Genomic DNA, 24,894 nt, shown 5'->3' with positions numbered 1-24,894 from the left:
TCCCGTTGCGGAGCACAGGCTATGGACGCGCGGACTCAGCGGCCATGGCTCACGGGCCCAGCCGCTCCGCGGCACGTGGGATCTTCCCGGACCGGGGCACGAACCCGTATCCCTTGCATCGGCAGGCGGACTCCCAACCACTGCGCCACCAGGGAAGCCCTGTCCTTGCTTTGTGACAGCACCCAAGTTATAGCAAACTTTCACTTCCTTAGACCTTCTCCAAAATTACCCAGATCCACAATTAGTTCTTTCTAACATCCTTTTACTGAACCTCCCAACAGTTCCCCAGGGTGAATGGCCTCCCTCACTGAGACACATTATAAACCAAACTTGTCAACTACAGTTGTGTTTCTGGGGTCTTCACCAGAAGGGCATTGGTACCCTTTCTCAAAATATCTGACTCAAGAATATTGAAAATAAGCTGGCTTTGAGACTGAAAACTGAGCAATGTTGCCTTTGAATTGGGTGAATCACAGTGGTTACTACCATTGGCTACACATTAAAATTGCCTGGGGAGCCCAAGCTGCCACCTAGACTGATTTAAATAGGAATCGCTGAGGATAAGACTCAGGCAATAGTATCGTTATAGCTCCCCAGGTGATTTCAAATAAAATTATAAATACAGGGAGAGGAATTACATAGACTGGGAAACTATACAGATTAGAAAACTGAGGCCAACAGCAAGTTGCTCAGAGTCTTTTACCCTGCAAGCAGCAGCCCATCAGATCTTTGCGTGCAGAGAGTCGCAATCTGACCAGAGAATCGACACTTTTACATTGGTGCTAATATGGTACAACGTTTGTAAACAGTGTTCACAAGGCCCTTTGATGCTGGTGTTACAATACCATGTGGAAAGAAGTAGAAGGTATAATTATATAAGGATGAACAGAACTATATAAATAAAATATATAAAAGCCACTAGATGACATGACTGTGCATATTTTTTTTTGTTTTTGAAATGCTTCTTTACATATTTATTTCAAAAATATTCACAATAAGCATGTACTCATTTAATTTTCTTTCAAAAGGTTGTTTTTATAGTCAGTAAAGAGCATATTATAAAACATATGTATGTGAAATATGAAACTGAAAAAGACATTGCTGGATTGTGAGAGGAAGTTTAGTAATAACTGATTGCTTAGCGGGGCAGCCAGATGAGATGCTAATAGACATGAGAAAAGGTTAAGCTAATATTATGAGAGAATTGGAAGAGTTCCCTGCATGAAGTTTAAGACCCCGACGTAAAACTTTCCTCACCATGGGAAGCAAGTGGGATTGGCAGACTGCAGCTATTACCTATTTCTTCAAACCAAGACACACCATGGCCTTTGTTCCTTTTCCAAGAAGTAACAATAGAAACATGTAACAACTGCCTTGTTTTAAATCATCTTGTTTTCAATATTTTTCTTAGGTCCTTGGTTGCTATAAAAATATTTAAAAGTTAGAGAAAACATGGCCTATCAATGTCTCAGAGGAGATAAAAGAAGGCTGTTATTAAACATCATCATAGTCTATTCATTTCTGTCTGGATAGAACAACAAAAGAGATCAGAATATTCTTACCACCACCACTTCTTACTTTGGAATAGCTGCCGGAACATGCTTCCAGAGGCTCAGATAAGCTGAGAGCAGACCCCTGGTTGTCCATCCTCAGAACTAAGTAACCTGCACCAGCTTGTGGTCCTGGTGACTGGTTACATGAAAAATCCTCTTTTCAGCTGGATAGATACAGGACGAAAATAGCTGAGTAGCGCTTGGCATCATAAGAACACAGGATGACACTGGCTCGTCTCTATCACTTGGGGTTGTAATTCTTCTATCATCTAAATTGAAAACATCATAGAAGAGGGAGGCATCCCTAATTTGGGCACACCTTAAGAAATCACTAGAAATAACTAAAGAGAAATATAGGCTTTTTATTTATTTTTTAAGAAAAGCTGTAGAAGGCCACCAAGAAGGAAAATCTTATGTTCTTTTGGTCCTAGGTGAGTTTTGCAGAGAGTCCTAAGAGTTGGATTCAGACGGCCTATGAGAAACCACAGGATGAGTGGCCCTGTTTCTAATTTCACTTTTCTTAACAAAGGAATTACCAACATATGGCTGGATATTTTTAGGACAACATTCACAAAAACTTCTCAGGACCTCCCTGATATCATTCTAATATTGTCTTTGATCTGTACAATTGGAGGTAGGTGTAATTCTTTTTATTTAAGTGTGTTTTGTGCTTGTATTTTGTAAATGTCACCATAGAGAATTAAGAAAAGTAGCAATAATAGGAAATTAGATTTTTTTTTCTAAATTCATACCTCTATACCAAGATTTTCAATCAAATGAATCCAACGGTAATCTGCCCCTGAGGAGAGACCATGTAGATCTGATCCACATTCTTCACCTCTATTGAGTTCAGAGTATTCATACCTTCTTACTTGCTAGGTTGTGGTTAGATTTAAGTGATGTGGAGAATTGAACAAGATAAGCAGAAAATCAAAGGTTAGGGATTTTATTGTTACCTGCATCATCATAAACTAGAGTTTCATTCATATTTTAAAATTAGGTGTCCCACAGATTTCTTCACTTGGAAAAAGAATTTTCAAAGTGATAGGTCTTCTGAATGATTCAGTTACTTTTTAACCCCTTGGTAGGTGTTCCCTTAGGTTTTGTCCAAATGGTAAATTATGCCCAGCTTTTATGAGAAGAAAAGAACACTGTAGAAATCCAAAGAAAGCACATTTTTTGCATGTGCTTTTGACCTGATTAGGAATTGTATTACAAAGAATTAGAAACATTAAACTGAAGGAAATGCTGTGATACTACTTATTGCACCTTGAAAAAAATTATAAACAAAGTTAAATATTCATTTTATAGGCTTTCTAATGGGTAGTAGGTAATTAGTAATAGGTAGCTAGTTTTTCTCATTATTAAATTATTATACTAATTCCTCATTGCTATCTTGGGAATCAGCCAGGATATTTCATTTAAGGTTAGTAATTTATTAATCCCTCATTGCAGGATTGCTAAAGAAATGAATATCTGATTTATAGCATGTACATAAACTGCTGTAAATATTTTAGTAGGAACACAAGAACGAATGATTACTAGCAATATTTAATAAAGATTCTAAGAAAATGATAGACTTTGTAAAAGAAGTAAAGCATGAATTTAGTGGATGACCAATTATACTGATTCTATATGCTTAAGTGTGAGGGAGGGTTTCAGTTACAGGAATATAGCAAGTAAGGAGTGGTGCAGTATTTCATTGTCCTCAGTATTAAGAAGTCATGTCCAATTAAAGTTCTATAAATGTGGTATTTCACTGCCTTTCAATAGACATATTTTTTTGCAGCATTTTTGAACCTACACTTGAAAGACTTTCCAATTCCTCTCCCTGTGATATTATTTTTATTTGGATGCAGTTTTGAAATGTTCAGTTTTACATCTGACCAGGTGTGTATAGTAAATATGAGTAAATATAGTAAATATAGTAAATATTTTATATATCTGACTATATCTAAGATTCATATAAATACAAAGATGGCTTAAGAAAATTTGTAAACATATTTCTTCACTGCTGTGCCAGTTGATAGAGGCTTATGATGTGGATAATATCATATCAGCTGTGTAGAAGAAGGAACCAGGCATGAAAGAGCTGAAATCCAGGTAACATAGTCAAAACAGAGCCTAGGTCTGAAACTAGGTTGGCAATTCAGAATGAGTACATGTACAGCTGCTAAGAATGTGAGTAGCTGAGTATTTAATCATAATTCAAAACCTTAGACAAGAAATTGGTAAACAAGATAGAAGCCCAGAGAGACTTTGAGCTACTGATACAGGACTCTAGTGGCAAGAGAATTCTGACATTGAACAAATCTATTGCCTTGGGAATGTTTCATAGTGTTCCCATTAGAATAGAGGCTACTCTCTAAGTGCACCGGCCTTAGAATATTTCAAGAAACATACACTGAACCTCTTACATGGAGCTGGAAGTGAGGAACAAGACAAAGTATATAGTCAAGGCATATACAGTATTACTAAATAGTTGGGAACAGCCGGAGTCAGGTAAAGGAGAGACAATATGCTTACTACAAGGAATATAGAATGCATTATTGACACATTAAATAGTCCTCTAGCCCAGGGGTTGGCGGCAAAGTGTTTTCTGTAAAAGGCCATATAGTGCATATTTTAGACTATGAAGGCCATATGATCTCTGTCACAACTACTCAACTCTGCCATTGTAGTTTAAAAGCAGCCATAGACAATACATAAGTAAATTGGTATGGCTGTATTCCAATAATACTTTATTTATGAAAACAGGCATTGAGCCAGATTTGTTCCCAGGGCCCATAGTTTGCCAACACTTGCCCTAGTTAATCAGTATATAAACACGAACGTGTGTGAAAATGATTGACTTTCCCAAACAAATTTAACCAGTGATGTTAAAAACCATAATGGAAACCATGTATCCATGCCAGAACCAGAAGCAGATTACTCCTTCATTTGTCATGAACAGGTTTTATAATCATCTGATTTTTGACATAAGTGCAATTTTAAGTACTTCTATAAACTTTACTATTTGTCAACAACTCTTTAAAGGAAGAGACCATATGTTGAGAACTGTGAACGGTCTAAGATTTTACTCAACTTTCAATCTAATAATTTTGCTTGCCACAGTTTCATCGTCCTGGCAAAAGACACGGGACTCCTGGGCTAGAAACAAAGGACTTTATTACTCATAGCAATAACAGAAGCCAGAGTCTCAGTATTTTCTTGCCCCTGTTCCATGAGCCCCACAGGGAGAAGTAAAGAGGGCAAGGTGAAACCTGCATACACAATGCGTTGCATTATAGGAGAAGAAATCTGAGCTTAGAGAACTTGAATATTTTATGATGGGCAGTGAGCTCATCTGCCCTCTTGCTCCAGAGAGAGATAATATCTTTATAACACTGGACAGTATAGTAAACCTGCCTTTTTCTCTGGAGGGAGACACTTGCATTATCTTCCAAAGCTGTTAGCCTTACAAATATTCTTGAAAAAAAATATTCCTGGAAGAAAAGCAGTCAATGCCTCCATCCATAGCATACAGAGAAACACAAGAGACCCATGAAGAATCATTTCCCAAATGGAAGGAGAGAGCCTAACACAGTAGGTACTCAGTGTTTCCTTAATGAGTGAATGTTGAATGGATGTGTTAACGAACCAAACTGGGTCTGCTTGCCCACGGGCAGTAAAGCCAATCTACTGACAGTGGGTTGTGGTGAAGGAAAGTGCAGCGTTTATTGTAAGGTGCTGTACAAGGAATATGGGACAGCTAGTGCTCAAAAAAAAGTCTGAACTCCCTGATGGGTTTCAGCAAAGCATTTTTAAAAGCAAGGCAAAGGAAGGGAGTCCCAGGGTATGTGATGAGCTCATGCACAATTCTCTGATTGGTTGATGGTGAGGTAAAGTAAAAAGATCAAAAATTGTTGCACATATTTCCTGGTTCCAGCCAGACTCCTGAAGGGATGTGTTAATTTCTTTCATTTGGTGCGGGGGTTTGCATCTGTAAAACAACTCAGGAAATGTGCATGAGATACTATTATCTGGATACTTCAGAGAGGACCTAAAGCAGAGGATATAAGGGAGACATCTCTCTGGGGAAGGCCCCATAGGGTCCTGCTTGGTTACAGATGCCCATATAGGATTTAAAACTATCAACTAAATATTTTATGATAAACACCATTAATTGGTTATTTCATAATCTGCATTACCTTCCCAGTCTCTATCCCTGCTATTCTTCCATACACATCTTCTGTATAATCCATGGCTAATTACGTAGTTTCTGGAAATTGATACGATTGTTTACTCCTTTGTGGATTTTGTGCATGATGATCCGTCTACCTGAAATCTCTTTCTTTCTCTTGTATGCCTGAAAATCGCCTACATACCCTTCAGTACTTTTGTCAAACTGTTTCCTATATCTATTCTTAAAAAAAAAAAAGAAAAAGAAGCATAGAGATGTTCATTAACCTTTTGCTGTAGTTGGTAATGATCTGATGCAAAATTATGAAAATCCAAGAGTTAAGACTTCAGCACTTACTATGTTGTGATTAATCTTTCTATCTTGTGCTAGGCATAGGAGTGCCTGGCATGTATTCCATGCTAATAGACCAACAGATAAATGAGAAAATAACATTTTTATATTATTAGGTCCAAAACTATGCAGATGCCGTACAGTGGATGGATCCACATTTATTTTTTGATATATTTACACCAATAATTCTCTTTAATGTTGCATTTGACATGGATGTTTACCTGCTCCACAAGTTATTCTGGCAGGTAAGAAGTGTTATTTTCAATAATATTATTCACTCATGAACTACTACATGTTATCTGTGTTCAGATTTTTTTACAGTTTTAAAAATCAACTATATTTAGGTATAATTTATATGCAATAGTATGCATACATTTTGAGAGTACAGTTTGATGAGTTTTGACAAATATCAACCTATCAAGATATAGAAATTTCCATTATCCTAGAAAATTCCCTCAGACTTCTTTGAAGTCAATCCCTCATCAATGCCTCAGAGAGGTAAGTACTGATCCAACTTTCTCTTTTTTAATGATTCAATTTCATTTGATTTACCTTAGAAATTCTGTCCAAATATTATGTAATTTTTGGTACAGATAGTCATTTGCAAGGTCATGGGGTACAAGTGCAAAGACTAACTTTCTCATTACTTGTCATTTCTATATAGTATATTTCTTTTGAATATTAATTCAAAGAGAAAAGTAGGAAATCATTTCTATAGCCTTATTATTAAAGTCTCAAATAGATGCCAGGTGAAAAAATTTACATAGTGACTATTACAGGCATTATTTTCAAAAGTCATTCCTAAGCAAGATAAATTATATTTAATTAAATTGATTAAAAAATCCATTACATATTGTTTTTAGCAGGTTCTTCAAGATTTACATAACAGTGTCATTGTCTTCCATGTATGACTTAGATTCACAATCAAAAATAAGTCTCCACTTTGATACCACTGTAGTTTTCTTTTTTCCCAAAATTTTTACTTTTGATGAAGTTCAAGTCATCAATTTTTCTTTTAGAATTTGTGTTTTTATGTCCTATTAAAAATTATTTGCCTATTCTAAGGTCACTAAGATCTTTTGCTATGTTTTCTTCTAGAAGTTTAATAGTTTTAGATTTCACATTTAGGTCTAAGATCCAATTTGAGTTAATTGTTTTATATGATGTGAGTTGGGTGTTCTATTTCATTTTTTTTTCATATGGACACTCAATTTTTACAAAATCATTTTTCTTCTTCCAGTTTTATTGAGATATAATCAATGTAGAGCACCATATAAGTTTAAGGGGTACATCATGATTTGACTTGTATACATCATGAAATGATTATCATAATAAATTTAGTGAACATCCATCATCTCACAGATACAAAATTAAAGAAATAGAAAAAAATATTTTTCTCTGTAATGAGAACACTTAGGATTTACTCTCTTGACAACTTTTGTGTGTAACATACAGCAGTGTTCATTATATTCATCATATTGTTGTACATCACATCCCTACTACTTATTTATTTTATAATTGAAAGTTTTGTACCTCTGGACTGCCTTCATCCAATTCTCCCTCTCACACCCCCTCCCACCCTGCCTCTGGTAACCACAAATCTGATCTCCTTTTCTATGAGTTTGGTTGCTTGTTTGTTTATTTTTGAAGTATAATTGACCTATACCACTGTGTTAGTTCCTGTTACACAACACAGTAGTTTGATATTTATATACTTTTCAAAATGATCATCGCAATGTCTAGTTACAATATGCCACCATACAAAGATGTTAACTAGTTATTGCCTATATTACCCACACTGTACATTTCATACCTGTGAATCATTTATTTTGCAACTGGAAGTTTGTACGTCTTAATCTCCCTCACCTATTTCTTTCCTTCTCCCAACCCCTCTCCAGGTGGCTACCTGTTTGTTCTCTATATCTATATAAATCTGTTTCTGTTTTGTTACATTTGTTCAGTTAGTTCTTGCCACAGATGGCAAGATTCCATTCTTTTGTGGTTGAGTAATATTCCATTGTGTGTCTGTGTGTTGTTTGTGTGTATATATATATATATATATATATATACACACACATATATAAACCGCATCTTCTTTATCCATCTATCGATGAACATTTAGGTTGCTTCCATACCTTGGCTATTGTAAATAATGCTGCAATGAACATAGAGTGCACATATATTTTTGAATGAGCATTTTCATTTGCTTTGTATAAATACCCAAAAGTGGAATTGCCAGATGATAGGTAGTTCTATTTTTAATTTTTTGAGGAATCTCCATACCGTTTTCCATAGTGGCTGCACCAATTTACATTCCCATGAATGGTGCATGAGGTTTCCCTTTTCTCTACATCCTCTCTAAAACTTATTTGTTGTCTTTTTGATAATAGCCATTCTGACAGACGTGAGGCGATATCTCATTGTCGAAATCAGGGATTTGCATTTCCCTGATGATTAGTGATGTTGAGCACATTTTCATATGCCTATTGGCCATTTTTCTGTTTTCTTTGGAAAAATGTCTATTCAGATCCTCTGCCCATTACTTAACAGGTTTGTTTGTTTGTTTTTGATGTTAAGTATTATGACCTCTTTGTACATTTTGGATCTTAACCCCTTATTCAATATATTGTTTGCAAATATCTTCTCCCATTCAGTAGGTGATCTTTTTGTTTTGTTGAGAGTTTCTTTCCTTCACTATGCAAAAGCTTTCTAGTTTCATGTAGTCCCATTTATTTATTTTTGCTTTTGTTTCCCTTGCCCAAAGAGACATAGCCAAAAAAACGTTACTAAGACTGATAACAAAGATCTTACTACCTATGTTTTCTTCTAGAAGTTTTTCAGGTCTTACATTTAAGTCTTTAATCCATTTTGAATTTATTTTTGTGCAGGATGTGAGAGAGTAGTACAGTTTAATTATTTTGCATGTAGCTATTCAGTTTTCTCAACACCATTTTTTGAAGAGGCTGCCTTTCCCAAATTGTATATTTCTCCGTCCTTTGTCGTAGATTAATTGCCTATATAAGTGTGGGTTCATTTCTGGGCTTTCCATTCTGTTCCATTGGTGCATGTTGCTGATCTCTTAAGCTCAGATGCGTTTCAACAACCCTGCATTTTTATTCCCCCCCTCACATTTACTGTTTTTGACATCATATTTTACATATTTTTGCTTTATGTATCCCTTTACTACTTATTGTTGATATAGATGATTTTACTACTTTGGTCTTTTTACCTTCCTACCAGCTTTTAAGTGGTTGATCTACTACCTTTACTGTATATTTGCCTTTACCAATGAGATTTTTCCTTTCATAATTTTCATATTTCTAGTTGTAGCCTTTTCCTTTTCACTTAGAGAAGTACATTTAACATTTCTTGTAAAGCTGGTTTGGTGGTGCTGGACTTTTTTAGCTTTTGCTTTTCTATAAAACTTTTCATCTCTCCATCAAACTTTAATTAAAGCCTTGTTGGGTAGAGTAGTCTTGTTTCTAGGTTTTTCCCTCTTATCACTTTAAATATATCATGCCACTCCTTTCTGGCCTGCAAAGTTTCTGCTGAAAAGTCTGCTGACCGTCTTTTGGGAATTTCCTTGTACGCAGGCCTCTCACTGTTGTGGCCTCTCCCGTTGCGGAGCACAGGCTCTGGACGCGCAGGCTCAGTGGCCATGGCTCATGGGCCTAGCCGCTCCGCGGCATGTGGGATCTTCCCAGACCGGGACACGAACCCGTGTCCCCTGCATCGGCAGGCGGACTCTCAACCACTGCGTCACCAGGGAAGCCCCTCCCTTGCTGCTTTTAATATTCTTGCTTTAACTTTATGATCATTACCTTGAACTCTTTATCAGGTAGGTTGCTTATCTCCACTTCACTTAGTTCTTCTGGGGTTTTATCTTCTTCCTTCATTTGGAACATATTCCTCTGCTGCTTCATTCTGCCTAATTTGCTGTTTTATTTATATGTATCTGGTAAGTTAGTTACATTGTCCAACCTTGGAGAAGTGGTCTTTTTTAGAAGTCCTCTGTGACCCAGCAACATACTCTCCTCTCATCACCAGAGGTGTATCCTCTAGGAGTTCTTCCTGTGTGGGCTTTGTGGGTCCTTCTGTTGAAGGAGGATGACCACTGTGTGCATTCTGGTAGATGTGGCTGACACCCAGTCCAGTTGGTTGCCAGGTTCTGCCTTGTGTGGGTGCTGTCAGCTGCTGGTGGGCAGGGCCAGGCAGCTGCCTGCAGAGCCCTGGGTGGTCCTGGGGCTAGGGTTGGCCCACTGGTGGGCAGAGCTGGGTTCTGGAGTGGGTGGTTTTGGGACCTGGTATCCTGGGTCTAGTGTCTGCTGCTGGTGGGTGGGCCCAGTTCCTGACACAGCTGATTACAGAGTCTGGAGTACCCCAGAGTTCATGTTGGCCTGTTGGTGAGTAGGGCTGAACCCAGGGGTGGGGAGCTGAGGGGTCAAAGATGTCTCAGAGCTGGTGTCAGCTTGCTGACAGGCTTGGTGGTTGGGTCCCAGAACTGGTGTTGGCCTACTGATGGGCAGGGCCATGGTCTAGGGGGTCCTGGAGCAAGTGCTGTCCTGCTGATCTGGATGGCTTTGGTGCTCTGGTGGCCCCTGGGCTCATGTCCACCCACTGGTGGATGAGGATGAGTCCTGGGGCTAGTGCCAGCCCACTGGTGAGTGGAGCTGTGGCCTAGGTTCTCTGGCTGCAGGGCCCTGAGGGTCCTGGAATTGGTGTGTTGGCCTGCTGGTGGGCAGAGCTGGGGCCTGGGTTGTCCAGGGGCTAGTGCCAGCTTGATGGTGGGCAGAGCCAGGTCCTTACAGATGGCTGTGGATATGCAGGGGATCCCAGGACTAGTGCCAGTGCATTGGTGTGTGGGGTTGGATCCTAGGCCTTTTGATGGACAGGGCTGTGTCCCAGGATAGTTGTACACTCAGAGAATGTTAACGCAATTGGCCTGCTGATGGGTGGGGCTATATTCTCACCCAGGTAGCTGCTTGGCCTGAGGCGTCCCAGTACTTTCCCAAGGTGAGCTCCAGTTGCATCCTTCCTCTCTGAGAGGCGCTCCGAGATCAGCAGGTGGGTCTGACCCAGACTCCTTTCAAATCACTCCCTCTGCCCTGGGTCCCAGAGCATCTGAGATTTTGGGTGTGCCCTGTAAGAGGGGAGTATCTATTTCCCACAGCCATCTGGCTCTCCCAAAAGAAAGCCCTGCTGGCCTTCAAAGCCAAATGTTCTAGAGGAATCATCTTCATGGTGCAGTACCCCCAGGCTGGGGAGGCTGATGCAGGGCCTGGACCCCTTGCTCCTTAGGGAGAGCCTCTGCAATTGTAATTATCCTCCTAGTTGTGGCTCACTCACTGTGGGTATGGATTTTGACTATACCGTGTCTCTGGCCCTTCTACACATCTCATGGTTTGTTTTTTTGTGTTTTTTTTTTTGAAGTATAGCTGATTTAAAATATTTAAAATATTATATTAGTTTCAGGTTTACAATGTAGTGTGATTCAGTATTTTTGGAGAACATACTCCATTATAAGTTATTATAAGATAATGACTATAATTCCCTGTACTATACTATTTTATACATGCTAGTTTGTGTCTGTTAATCCCATACACTTAATTTGTCCCTTCTCCCTTTGGTAACCACTAATTTGTTTTCTATGTCTATGAGTCTGTTTCTGTTTTGCATATACATTCATTTGTATTAATTTTTTTAGATTCCCCATATAAATGATATCAGACAGTATTGGTCTTTGTCTGGCTTATTTCACTAAGCATAATATTTTCTAAGTCCATCCACATTGCTGCAAATGGCAGAATTTCATTCTTTTTTGCATTGGTTGTATAGTGGTGAGCATAGGTGCCTTCCATTCTTTTTATGGCTGAGTAATAGTCTATGGAATACATATACCATATCTTCTTTATCCATTTATCTGTTGATGGGCACTTGGGTTGTCATGGTTTGTTCTTTATATAGTTAGTTGTAGAAGATCATTTCTGCTAGTCTTCTGGTCTTTCTCAACAAAAGCTACTCTGTAAATAGTTGTAATTTTGATGTGCCAGTGGGAGAAGGTAAGCTCGAGGTCTTTCTATGCACCGCGCCCCCCACGTCTTTGCCACTGCCCTCTATATTCAAAAATTTTAAAACTTTGCTCCAAATTGTAAAACAAAGTAAACAAGGAAAAAGTATAAAGTGTGGGAAAAGTAAATTCAGCTCTACATTTTAGTGAATAAACTATATCTTTTCAATTGTCTAGCATGTTGAAGACTCAAGAAAGAAATTATGGAGGAAAAAAGTAACAAAAAAATCTGACGGGCAAAACTTAACGCCACTTATGATTTTAACTCTGATACTATAAGAAAGCTATTATTAAATATACTAGGTCCAGTAAAAGGAAATTACTGATAAAAGTTGTGTTTCAAATACCCACCTTCTAAAATTTCCCACACACACACATAAAAGAACAGCACAGAGAAGACTACTCACAGAAACAGCAATAATCCTAATTCACAAGCTATTATGATTATTTTCTAATCATGTGATATTTGAACCCCTCCAGGAAAGACCTTGAGAAAAAATACTCTAGATTATAAGCAGGATGTGCATTTCTTTCAAAGTAATCAATACAGTTTTGCAAGTATAAAGCTGTTACCTAAAATACATTGGAATCAAAACTATTAAAATAACTTACACTTGAAACAGAGTCCAGGCAAATGAAATTCAGACAAATTACAAAAAAATGAAATTGAAAAGAATAGAGATATAATACTAGTTTGAGCTGGTTCTAGTGTTCCCTGTCAAGCCATCTCCTGAGTCTCTGTTCAACTGGGGGGTCAGCTGAGGTAGGATGAGCTAGATGGCTCTGCTCATATGTCTTTTGGTTGGTACTGTTAATATTGGCTATAGGCAATGAGTGTCACTGTACATGTATCTCATTATCCAGGCAATTATTCCAGGCTTCTTCACATGGTGATTTCAGAGTCTCAAATATCAGTGGGAGAGGGCAAACTTGAATTTACTAGTGCTTTTAAGAGAAAATTTTTATTGAAGTATAGTTGGTGTATAACATTTTCTAAGTTATTGGTGTACAATATAGTGATTCCCAACTTTTTAAAGTTATACTCCATTTATAGTTATTATAAAATATTGGCTATATTCCCTGTGTTGTACGATATATCATTGTAGCTTATTTTATGCATAATAGTTTGTATCTTTTAATCTTCTACCTCTATATTGCCCCTCCACACTTCCCTCTCCCCACTTTTTAGGTCTCTAGTTACATCATGTTTGCTCCTGTTCAGTCAGTATGGAAGATAGCTACCCAATGGTGTGGATTCAGGGAGCAGAATTACTGCAGCCATTTTTGCAAACAATATACCATGTGATTTATTGAGGTATCAACAGCTATTTGGTGGAAGAACAAAGATTTGGATATCCTGACCCTCAATCCTCTTGTCTCAAAGCCTCATTTTAATTTGTTCCTTTGAACAGGAGTTAGTAATACAACTCCCTTGACCACCATAACCTTAAATTGAGAATTCAGCCACCCTAGAGGTAAATTACCTAGGGGACCTTGATTTTCTTTCACCATTCTGATGCTGTTATCAAGCTTTATCTACCAAAGACTCCCTCTCAATAGTGTCAGGCCTCAGTAATGCCGTATAAGCACTCTGTCATTGTTCTGTCAATTTTAAGATTGGGTTAGAAATGTCTGATTAAGTGACAACCAAAATCACTCAGGACTAGCACCCAGGCCTCCTGAGTCAGAGTCCATTTATTTCCCAACTGGACCCTAACTCTCCACAAGAATGTCCCTGTACAGACAAAAGACTAAAATAATCAGAAGGAAGATAGCTTTTAATATTTTAGCTCTTCTGAATTCTCTTTTTCATTAACTGCATTAGGTAGGTCTTTCTCCAGTGCCTATTGCAATGCCTCATTGCATAGTAGGTAGTGAATAAATGTGTAATAAATAAGGGGGTAAGAACTTGTGCTTTTTCATTTTTCTTGATGTAGCAAAAGTTGAGACAGGAACCTGGGGATTTTATTTGATTTTACTTCTCTGGAGAATTGTTTTAAATGGGAATGATTAGTACACTGCTGGTGGCTGTGTTTGTTGGTAAAACTTTTTGGAGGATATATTAGTAATCTCTATGGAAAGTTCCAAAATGATGCATGTCTTTAATTTTACTCATTGAAATTCTAAGGATATAATTAAGGATGTATGATATTGCTGTTTTTAATTTTATATTGGCAGTAAGAGCATTTTTCAACATCATTATGAAATTCTTAGTTATCCACTTTTATTTCATTTTATTTTTAAATTGAAATATAATTGACATATAACATTATTTAGTTTCAGGTGTGCAACATAATGATTTGATATTTGTATATATTTCAGAATGCTCACCAAAATAAGTCTAGTTAACATCCATCACCACACATAGTTACAAATCATTTTTCTTGTGATAAGAACTTTTAAGACCTACCTTCTTAGCAAATTTCGAATATGAAATACACTATTGTTAACTATAGTCACCATACTGTATATTGCATCCCTATGCTTTATTTGTTTTATAACTGGAAATTGGTATCTTTTGACCCCTTTTACCCATTTCACACCTCCAACCCCCCACCCCACCCCACTGCCCGCCTCTGTTCTCCGTATCTATGAATTTAGTTTTTTGTTTTTTTAGATTCCACATATAAGTAAGTGAGATCATATGTTATTTGTCTTTCTCTGTATGACTTATTTCACTTAGTATATGCCCTCAAGATCCACCCACATTGTGGCAAATGGCAAGATTTCTTTCTTTTTCTTATGGCTGAATAATATTCTATATAGATACCACATTTTCCTTATCCATTCATCCATAGATGGACATTTAGCTTGCTTCCATGTTTTGGCTATTGTAAATAATGCTACAGTGAACATGAGGGTGTAGTTGTGAATTCTCATAGGTACTTTAAGGCACAATCACCACATTTTCCCAAGTGCATTTGGTAATAAAATCTTGCTAGATAACCACCACAGGTAGAATAGGAGAAAGTAGAAGACAATGGTGGGAAGGCAGAAGGCCAGGATCCAGTTGTAGAATAACAGAATGCCCCTTCCCATCTTTTTTCTGGTCCTCTGCCCTTTCTATACATTCCTTCTATTATTTTGTTTTCTCTTTTTTCCCCTCTTTTGTAACTTCTTTCTAAATTTGTGTTCCTTTTTCTATGTTAATAGGCTATGTCTCAGTTTTTATGCATTGTTAAATGTGTATATATTATATATATATATTATATATATATATATGGTATGTATGTATATACCTTCACACATATACATCTATATTCAGTGGCCTTATCAAGAAAATTAAAAGTTCATTTTTTTTCCATTATGGTTTATTACAGGATATTGAATATAGTTCCCTGTGCTTTAGAGTAGGACCTTGTTGTTTATCTATTTTATATGTAGTAGATTGTATAAAAGTTCCTTTTTAACTATAATGTGGTATTTCCTGTAACTGGTATTTCTTAGGTCCTAAGAATCTCATTGCAATATTTGTTCCTTATTTCCAGAGTTGCAATCACATAGTTGTTAAATAAGATAATTTAAAATTTCCCTTTAATGGATTGCATGTGATTCTACATCTCCAGTATCCTGATTATCTGCATTTAAAAATGGAATACAAATGCCATCTGATTTTTCTATCTGTAAAATTTCTTTGCAGATACTTTTAATTACAATTCCTGGCTTTTTGATTAATTATACCTTAATTCTTTGGTATTTGGCATCTGTGAATAAATTAGTTTTGAAAACCACCACATGGTTATTATTTTCAGCTATCCTTGTGAGTTCAGATCCTATGCTGACTTCATCTTCTATAAAAGACCTGGGTAAGTATATTTTTCTCTTTTCCTATATTTAAAATATATTCCATGCTTAAACTGTCTAGTTTTAAGATCTTTTGTTCACTATAGCTTTTCACTATGTGAAGTGGGGTGCTGGGACATTGGGGATTGAGCATAGAGATTCAGGTGGTGATGCTTAGAAAAGAAGGAAATGCCAGTGATGGGCTTACCTAGTATTTTAAGTCTTACATTCAGTTGTGGAATAGGGCAGGGGATTATTTGTAATCCTTGACTTTATACATGCTTCTATCCTGAGCCAACAGAGTAGTTCTGGGAGAATCACAATATTGCATGTACATTGCGGTGACATTTCTATTGCCCAAAACCCCTTTTCTGTTGAAAACACTGTCATTAAGATAATGCTATTGGTAAAAAAAAAAAAAAAAAAAGAAAGAAAAAGTCGTTGGAGTGTTTGTCACCATTAAGACCAAAAGCCTAAAAAGTCAAAAACAATAAAATCATTAATGATACAGTGTGTACTATTTTAGGAGAAAGAAATCTATATTTAGAAGTATAAAATATCAAGTCAATGTAATCCAGAAAAAAAATCCAAGAGCCTCATTCAAAAAAAAAATTACCTAATTTGTATTCCCTCAGCTATTTTTTAGTAATGAGAACAAAAACATTTGCTTTAAAGTAGAATTAAAGTATAATTTTAATATGGCACATACATGCACATACACACACACATACTTTTTATGGCCACTTGAAAAGGAAAGAGCTCTCTGAGGCAAGTAGAAACAGAGTAGTTCAGAAACCTCAATTGTACCTATGTGAATAAAGAAAAGCCATATCTTTAAGACAAGGAGATTTGTCTGTCCCTCAACCCTGCTTCTGTGAGACTCTGTCAATGTCAGGCCCTTTCCTACTCAAAAGATTTGGAAGAGTTCTATGCTACCTGAGAGAATTCCATACTCCTCTTAATTGGAATCTAGTTACTTATTCCACTGACTTCCTGGCTTACCATTGTTGAATTTAAATAATTTCTTTGGGTTGAGTTACAAGGTTGTTCTCATAAACTTTGGCCATCTTGTCGTTACTTTTGGAATTTTATTTTTCTCCTCAATTTGCATCTTAAAAAAATTTTTTTTTAAATAAAGTATCTTTCTCTTGGCAACATTTTTGTCTGAGTTTTCAAAGCAAGACTTTTATATATTTTTTACTTTATTCTCAAAAATAAAATCTGCCCAGGCCAATGTCTGGAGTACATGAATACATTCACATTGTTTTGAGCTTTTTAGGGTCCACTGACTTCTCTTATGTTCCTTGTCTGTTATTTATTTCTAAATACTCACATTTTGTTATAGCCCCATTTTCTAAAATGGAATAGTTATACAACAGTGTCAGTTAGGGTTTGTCTTTGTCTTTGTTTTTGACTAAAAAGCCACCACCAAAACATAGTGGCTTAAAACTACAATTATATGTATATATATTTTTAAACATCTTTATTGGAGTATAATTGCTTTACAATGGTGTGTTAGTTTCTGCTTTATAACAAAGTGAATCAGTTATACATATACATATGTTCCCATATCTCTTCCCTCTTGCGTCTCCTTCCCTCCCACTCTCCCTGATGGCATAGGCTGGGCTCCACTGATTGTGGCTAGGCTTACTAATGAATCTCCAGTCAGCTGGAGGGTCATTTGGGAACTAAGTGATCTAGGATGGCCTCAACTAGGAAGATTCACCTTTCTTCCAAGTATTTCTCACATTCCTCCAGAAGGGTAGCCAGGGAATGCTGCCATGGTGGTGGCAGGGATCCAAGAGAGAGGAAGCAGAAATGTTCCTCAAGCCTCTGCTTTCATCAAGTCTCATTAAAAAATAATATTTTTTTTAAATTTAAAAATCAGAACTCTTTGGTGAGAGAAACTGCAACTTCTTACAGCAGAGGGCCTGGATGAAGGGAGAGGTGAAGAATTGGACCATCAAGGCAATTGAACTTCCACAGGAACAGACTGCCTTGGCTTTTCTTCTCTTCCAACAGCATACTTACTGTATTAGGTTGTGATCACAACGATAGAGTGGTTGGTTCACAGGGAGGGCTTTTACCATTTCCTTAATAATATTTCCTTTCTATGGACATTTTGAAAACCATTAAAGGTGCTCAAAGTTATAGTTTTCCCCTACAGGCACATTGAATAGCAAAGAAAAATGATAATTGATGGATATCTAAACTTAGAATATCATCATAAATAGAGAAGGATGAGGATGGAAGTAGATTATATCAGGGTGCTCTCCATTAATGGAGCTTGATTTCTAAAACCATTGAAAGTGATGTATGGGAAAGTCAGACAATGTCTAATTATAGTGTGATTATCAGGACAATTGCCTTAATACTTTGATTAGGTACCGTGGTATAAAGCCTTAGTTTATAAATATACTTTATTCCTCCACCATCAGTTTTTCTTGTCTTAAATGCATGATGTATGTATTTATATAAGCCAAGTCTCAGAATTAAAAGTAATAAATTTTATGTTTTCATCTGTGCTTTGAAACAAGGAATGAGAGCTCTAGTTGATTATCTTACTTACATAAACTATAATCAACCACAATTAATTTGGTAACTAATCACGGTGATCTAGACTTAACTTGTAGTTGATACATAACGAAATTTCCTTGAAGGGAGTTTACAAACATGACTAAAGTATACTTAAGTATTAGGAAAAGTATGTGATATAAATACATAGCTGAATATCCTTCTAATTGCTGATAAAATTTTATTCTTCAACATTGATGAAGTTTTTCCCACCTTAAAAAAATATTTTTCCTTCTGCAGGTCTTTCTAGAGGCCTTGTCAATTTAATTAATGGAGAAAGTCTGATGACCTCTATAGTGTCTTTAATAGTGTTTACTAGTATTATGGATATTAACTTTGGCTTGCAAAAAAAAGTAAACTCTTCCTTAGGTAAGGACTTATTTTTTTCTTAATTTCTTAAAATTAGAATCCTGTATTTTCTGAAAGTTTACATGGATTTTGTAACACCTTACCATAAGTTATGCTTATACAAATGTAATTGTATTAGTATAATGATTTACTCTTTACAAAGCACTACCACACATCCCTTATTTAATATCTGTTGTAGTTTTGTTGTGAGGCTGAGTTGGGACTTTTCACGAGGATGCACATAGAAGCAACATTCCACAGGCCTAGGCTGAATCAGAATGCTTGATAACAAGAATGAGGGATGTTGTTTTTTATGCGTTGAAGATGAACTCAAAAGATAAGCCAGGTAGTGCATCCACCAGTGGCGAGAGGAGGTGGCTTCCCTTCCCTTCGCCCTGGGACTATCTCCCTGCAGGCAATACAGAAAGCTGTCAGCTCAGGGAGGAAATGTGAGTTATACAGCCATCTACAAGGCCTGAGCGCAGTGCTTGTAAGCAAAGAGACTGTAATATGCCTGGAAGCTCATTTACCACATTCAGATAGCCCTGAACAATAAGTATTTTATTTCCTTTATCATATGTGTATGTGTGCATTTGTGTGTATGAAATAAATGATATATGCACACTATAATGAGTGATTATAAAGTATTTATAAAGTATACAGATGAGTAATTATCACTCAGGACCAGAAATACAGTTACCAGCACTCCCATGAGCATCTTATATGTCCCTTCCCCATGCTTTCAGTGGTGCTCAGAGTGTAGTCTCAATAAAATTAGAAATTAAAAAGGAGAAGTTACAATCAACAGAAATACAAAGGACCATAGGAGACTACTATAGGCAACTATATGCCACTAAAATGGACCCCTAGAAGAAATGGACAATTTTTTAGAAAGGTACAATCTCCCAAGACCAAACCAGGAAGAAACAGAAAATATGAACAGACTAATTACAAACACTGAAGTTGAATCTGTGATTTCAAAAACTCCCAACAAACAAAGGACCAGGACCAGATGGCTTCACAGGTGAATTCTACCAAACATTTAGAGAAGAATTAATACCTATTCTTCTGAAACTATTCCAAAAAATTGCAGAGGAAAGAACACTTCCAAACTCATTCTATGAGGTCACCATCACTCTCATACCAAAACCAGACAAAGATACAAAAAAAAAGAAAGAAAATTACAGGCCAATATCACTCAATATCACTGATGAACATAGATGCAAAAATCCTCCACAAAACACTAGCAATCCAAATCCAGCAATACATTAAAAGGATCATACCCCATGATCAAGTGGGATTTATTCCAGGGTTGCAAGGATTTTTCAGTATCTGCAAACCAATCCATGTGATACACCACATTAACAAATTGAAGAATAAAATCCATATGATCATCTCAATAGATGTAGAAAAAGCTTTTGATAAAATTCAACATCCATTTATGATAAAATGTTTCCAGAAAGTGAGTGTAGAGGGAACCTACCTCAATATAATAAAGGCCATATATGACAAACACACAGCTAACATCACATTCAATAGTGAAAAACTGAAAGCATTTCCTCTGTGATCAGGAACAGACAAGGATGTCTGCTCTCCCCATTTTTATTCATCATGGTTTTGGAAGCCCTAGCCACAGAAATCAGAGGACAAAAAAAAAAAAAAAAAAAGAATTAAAAGGGATCCAAACTGGAAAAGAAGAAGTAAAACTGTCACTGTTCACAGATGACATGATACTATACACAGAAAATCCTAAAGACACTACCATAAAACTACTAGAGCTCATCAATGAATTTGGTAAAGTTGCAGGATACAAAGCTAATACACAGAAATCTGTTGAATTTCTATACACTAACAATGAAAGATCAAAAAGGGAAATTAAGGAAACAATCCCATTTACCACCACATCAAAAAAGATAAAATACCTAGGAATAAACCTACCTAAGGTGACAAAAGACCTGTGCTCTGAAAACTGTAAGACGCTGATGAAAAAAATCAAAGATGACACAAACAGATGGAAAGATATACATGTTCTTGGATTGGAAGAATAAATATTGTCAAAATGACTATACTACCAAAAGGCAATCTACGGAGTCAAGGCAATTCCTATCAAATTACCAATAGCATTTTTCACAGAACTAGAACAAAAAATTTTTTAATTTGTATGGAAACACAAAAGACTCGAAAGCAAACTTGAGAAAGAAAAACAGAGCTGGAGGAATCAGGCTCCCTGACCTCAGACTATACTACAAAGCTACAGTAATCAAAATGGTACAGTACTGGTATACCATACTGTTTTGATTACTGACTATTCTTTTCCAAAAAGAATCACCCCTCTCATGTCTTCCTCTAGGGAGCTGGTTCAAGTGGTGGACAATTAATTACCCTACTTGTGCATAAGAAGCACTTGCTTTCAGCATTGTTCTGTATCCAATTATTTTACCCAGGCCATGGCAGCTTGGAACATCAACTGGAACCCCAGTTTAGCACAGGAAGGTACATTCTCTTTAAATTCTTCATATATGCCATCTGTGGTGTATAAGAAAACCAAACCAACTACCTACATACAACCTTTTCCAAAATCCAGAATACAAAATGAGGTGACACCATACAGCACTTAGAGAGTTTTTACCATAAAACTTGCTGCAGATAAGGGCTTCCTGAAGATGAATAAGGTGAACAAAAAAGAAATGTTTATATTCAGAAGCATCTTAAAAACTCAAGAGCCACCCTTGGGGAAAACTGAAAAATGTAAAATGTAGTCATACATGCTGGTCAGAAGGATCCAAGCCCAGCCCCTATACCTGATCTAGTATTCTACCAGGTCCCATTTAAGATAGTAAATACTGATCACAGAATTTCAGGAAACTTTATCAGAGGCAACATCTACAATCTAATCAAAAGAACTTTCTTGATATTCACTGAGAAGCAAAAAAAAAAAAAAAAGAAAAGTAAAAAGAAAAGTACTGATTTAGAAGTTAATTCATTCATTAATCCAACAGTTACTTGTTGATATGTACTATGTGATAGCTCCTATTCTAGGCCCTGGTGATTCAGCCATGAACATAATAGTCCTTGCTTTTGTGGAGCTTGCCTCAAAATTTTGACTATAATGAATGGAATAGAATTTTGTTTTTGATTAGATTTCAGAGGAGTACAAACTTTTAAGTAATCACTGTTAAAATGATAATAGTAACAACATTTTATTACAAATGTCTGCTGTAGAAAGAAGAGAAAAGTGAACTTATTTTCTTCGACATCAGGACTTTCTCTGAATTTTTAATAGGAGAATTTCCCTTAAGAAAGGTTCTTGATAAGTTTTACTGGTATTTCATTTATATCAGTTAACACAGCTGTGAAACAGTAATTTTCATAGTAATCATTATTTTACAACATGTAATTATTTAAACAGTAGTGCTCTATCTTTGAAGTGAACACATATTTCATAATAGGGAAAACCAAGAAGTTACTGCACTCAGAGGTTCTTACCTTTTCCTATTTGTATATTAGAAGTTTAAGAACATTATAAGAAATAATGGATTTGCTTTGAGGCTTTTCCTAACCTAATAAATCCATTCAGCATATATTGTACTCATTAAGAGCTATTTTTCTTTCTTAAAGGGGAAAGCAACTTTTAAACTGGGTCTTTTAACTCCAGTTCCCTGCATTTTTCTGAAACCAGAGTTGGCCTCCAGCCTATGTTTCATTTACAGGAGGTGCTGGATTCCCAAAATTATCATCATGGTCAACTCCATACCTAGAATGGATGTGACTTAGAGGGTCATTCATGAAATTCTCCTCCCAAGTTCACACTATCCCTACGGATGTTAAATCTTTCTGCTTGGCATATCTAGAAACCGTGGCTCCCTTTCAGCCATAGGAATGAGACTAGGTAGAGAAGGAATCTAAATAGCCTCAGTACTCTTAACAGTGCCCTCTCCACCAGTGGACACGATTGAGGATTCATAAATGGATTCTTTCTCCTTCATTTTACTATCTAAGAGCATAGTTCTAGGATTTACTTCCCCAAATTTAGCCTTGTTTTTCGATGTGGTTGCTGTTGCTGTTTTCTGTTGGCCATTCTTTGTTTCGATTTTGTTCTTGCTCTTCACATATTCTGTTGAAGTTGACCCTTCAGGCTTTCCTGACCCCAAGACCCACTCTCATCTGTAATTCAAACTTTGCTCCTCTGTTCCTCACCCTGTAAAGGTGGGAAGGACTTCCTCACCCACTGAAAATGCCTGATTCCGGCAATCAAGGCTATCAAGGGCTTAGGTCTCCTGTTTTCCTGGGGAGGGCATCATAACGACTGTAGAAAGCAATTTGGCAAGATATAATAATATCAATAAAGGATCAACTATCCTTTAGTGTAGTAATTCCACTTCTGGGGACTAAGGAAGTAATCAGAGAATTACAAAATAATTATGTACAGAAATACACACTGCAACATTGCTTATCAGGGAAAAAACTGGAAACAATGAAATGCCCAACAATAAGGAACCAATTGGATCGGTTTGGCAGGCCAAGACAATACAGGAAATTCACTCAGCTGGGACTCAGAGGCATTCCTTGTTTTGTATTTCTTTGTGTGTATTATGTTAGACCTGGAAAATAAGTTCCATGGGTTTAGAGACTTTCTACTTCTTGTTCATTACTGTTTTTCCAAAATGTATTACAATTTTGGCACTGAATAAATATATATTCCCTAATGGGGACTGAAAAAAGCTCTTAAACTAAACTGATCAAATTTTACAAATTTGTGTCTGACTTTTAACATTTGAAAAGAAACTCTTTCAATTTAGGAATAAGAAAATACCCTACATCTACCCCAAAAACTATGAGCTATTTTTAAAGAGAATGACAAAAAGAAAAGTTGACCCAGATTATCACTTAAAATTAAGAGCAAGTAAGTTCTATTAATTATTTCCTGTTTACTCCCCTTTCTTACAGCTCATAGCATCATGGATAAAATTTGGTCATATTGTATAGAAAGTCTCTTGTTTGGAATTCTAACTTCAAAACTGGTACAATTGTGGTTGTCTACTGTTTTTGGAGATGATGTGAATCATATAAGTCTCAGTCTTTCAATTCTATACCTCATCTTTTATATTTGTAAGTAAGAGGGATATGCCTAAAATTAAATGATGTAGAAAAATTGAAAATAAAGATATGGGAAATATTTAGGCCAAAAAAGAACATTCAACTGATCTAGAAGGAATATTTTTGAAAACAATGTATCAAAGGAGATTAAAAATATTAATATGTATACAATGGAAAACAATGTGCCAAGATATATAAAGACAATTATAAATGACAAGAGAAATTTGACAAAATCATTACAATGAGATACTTTAACATACCTTTCCTAGATAATTTCATAACCAAGTGGACAAAAAAATGACTATGGCTATAAAAAGATTTAAATAAAAACTCAAATGCTTGGCTCACAAGATATATAAAGAGTTTTATCTTCCAAAACAGAATACTTATCCTTTACATAGACATATAGACATTAACAGAAATAAACTAGACTAGAAGAACATTACAATAAAATTTCAAACATTGCTCAACCACAATGCAATTAAATGCTAACTTCAAAAGGAGGATCTTTAAAAATAAACATTCTAACTGCCTGAAATTTAAAAAAACTTTTCTTGGTAACTCTTCAATCAAAAAGGAAATAAAAATAGAAGTTACAGATCAAGGAAGGCTAAACATTAGAAACTCTATCAACATTACTAATCCATTTACCACAACTCCCTTCTCAAAGAAGTATGGCAGGCAATGATAATTAGCCATATCACTGTTCCCTGACAGAGCCTCAGAATCACTTTCAACCCAGCCCTTTAGACAGCTCCACAAATGATTTGGAGTTGGCATGTGTGATAATACTTACTTCCCAAATTACACTATGTCTTTCCATTACACTTAGGAATAAGAGTGTTGCCTAGCCTCATATCCGTGATTAAACACAGATGTAGAGAATGGACTTGAGGACGTGGGGAAGGGGAAGGGGAAGCTGGGACAAAGTGAGAGAGTGCACGGACTTATATATACTA

General features: G+C 36.3%; 1 protein-coding gene across 1 annotated transcript in view; it reads left to right on the top strand.

Annotated features, from left to right (window-relative positions):
• Positions 1 to 2,042: 2,042 nt before the first annotated feature.
• Positions 2,043 to 24,894, top strand: part of SLC9C1 (solute carrier family 9 member C1) — an 84,603-nt gene continuing 61,751 nt past the window's right edge. Inside the window, exons 1-6 of the mRNA XM_027119360.1 lie at positions 2,043 to 2,187; positions 3,343 to 3,443; positions 6,183 to 6,311; positions 15,774 to 15,939; positions 18,731 to 18,859; positions 23,786 to 23,947. Of these exons, the coding sequence (XP_026975161.1) occupies positions 2,043 to 2,187; positions 3,343 to 3,443; positions 6,183 to 6,311; positions 15,774 to 15,939; positions 18,731 to 18,859; positions 23,786 to 23,947 (832 nt within the window). The remainder of the gene's footprint in view (positions 2,188 to 3,342; positions 3,444 to 6,182; positions 6,312 to 15,773; positions 15,940 to 18,730; positions 18,860 to 23,785; positions 23,948 to 24,894) is intronic.

The sequence above is a fragment of the Aethalodelphis obliquidens genome, unplaced genomic scaffold, assembly GCF_003676395.1.
Source record: "Aethalodelphis obliquidens isolate GAN/ISIS:26980383/991018 unplaced genomic scaffold, ASM367639v1 scaffold1, whole genome shotgun sequence".
Classification (NCBI taxonomy): Eukaryota; Metazoa; Chordata; class Mammalia; order Artiodactyla; family Delphinidae; genus Aethalodelphis; species Aethalodelphis obliquidens.
The sequence above is the reverse complement of the archived record's forward strand: the minus strand, read 5'-3'. Positions and strand labels throughout refer to the sequence as shown.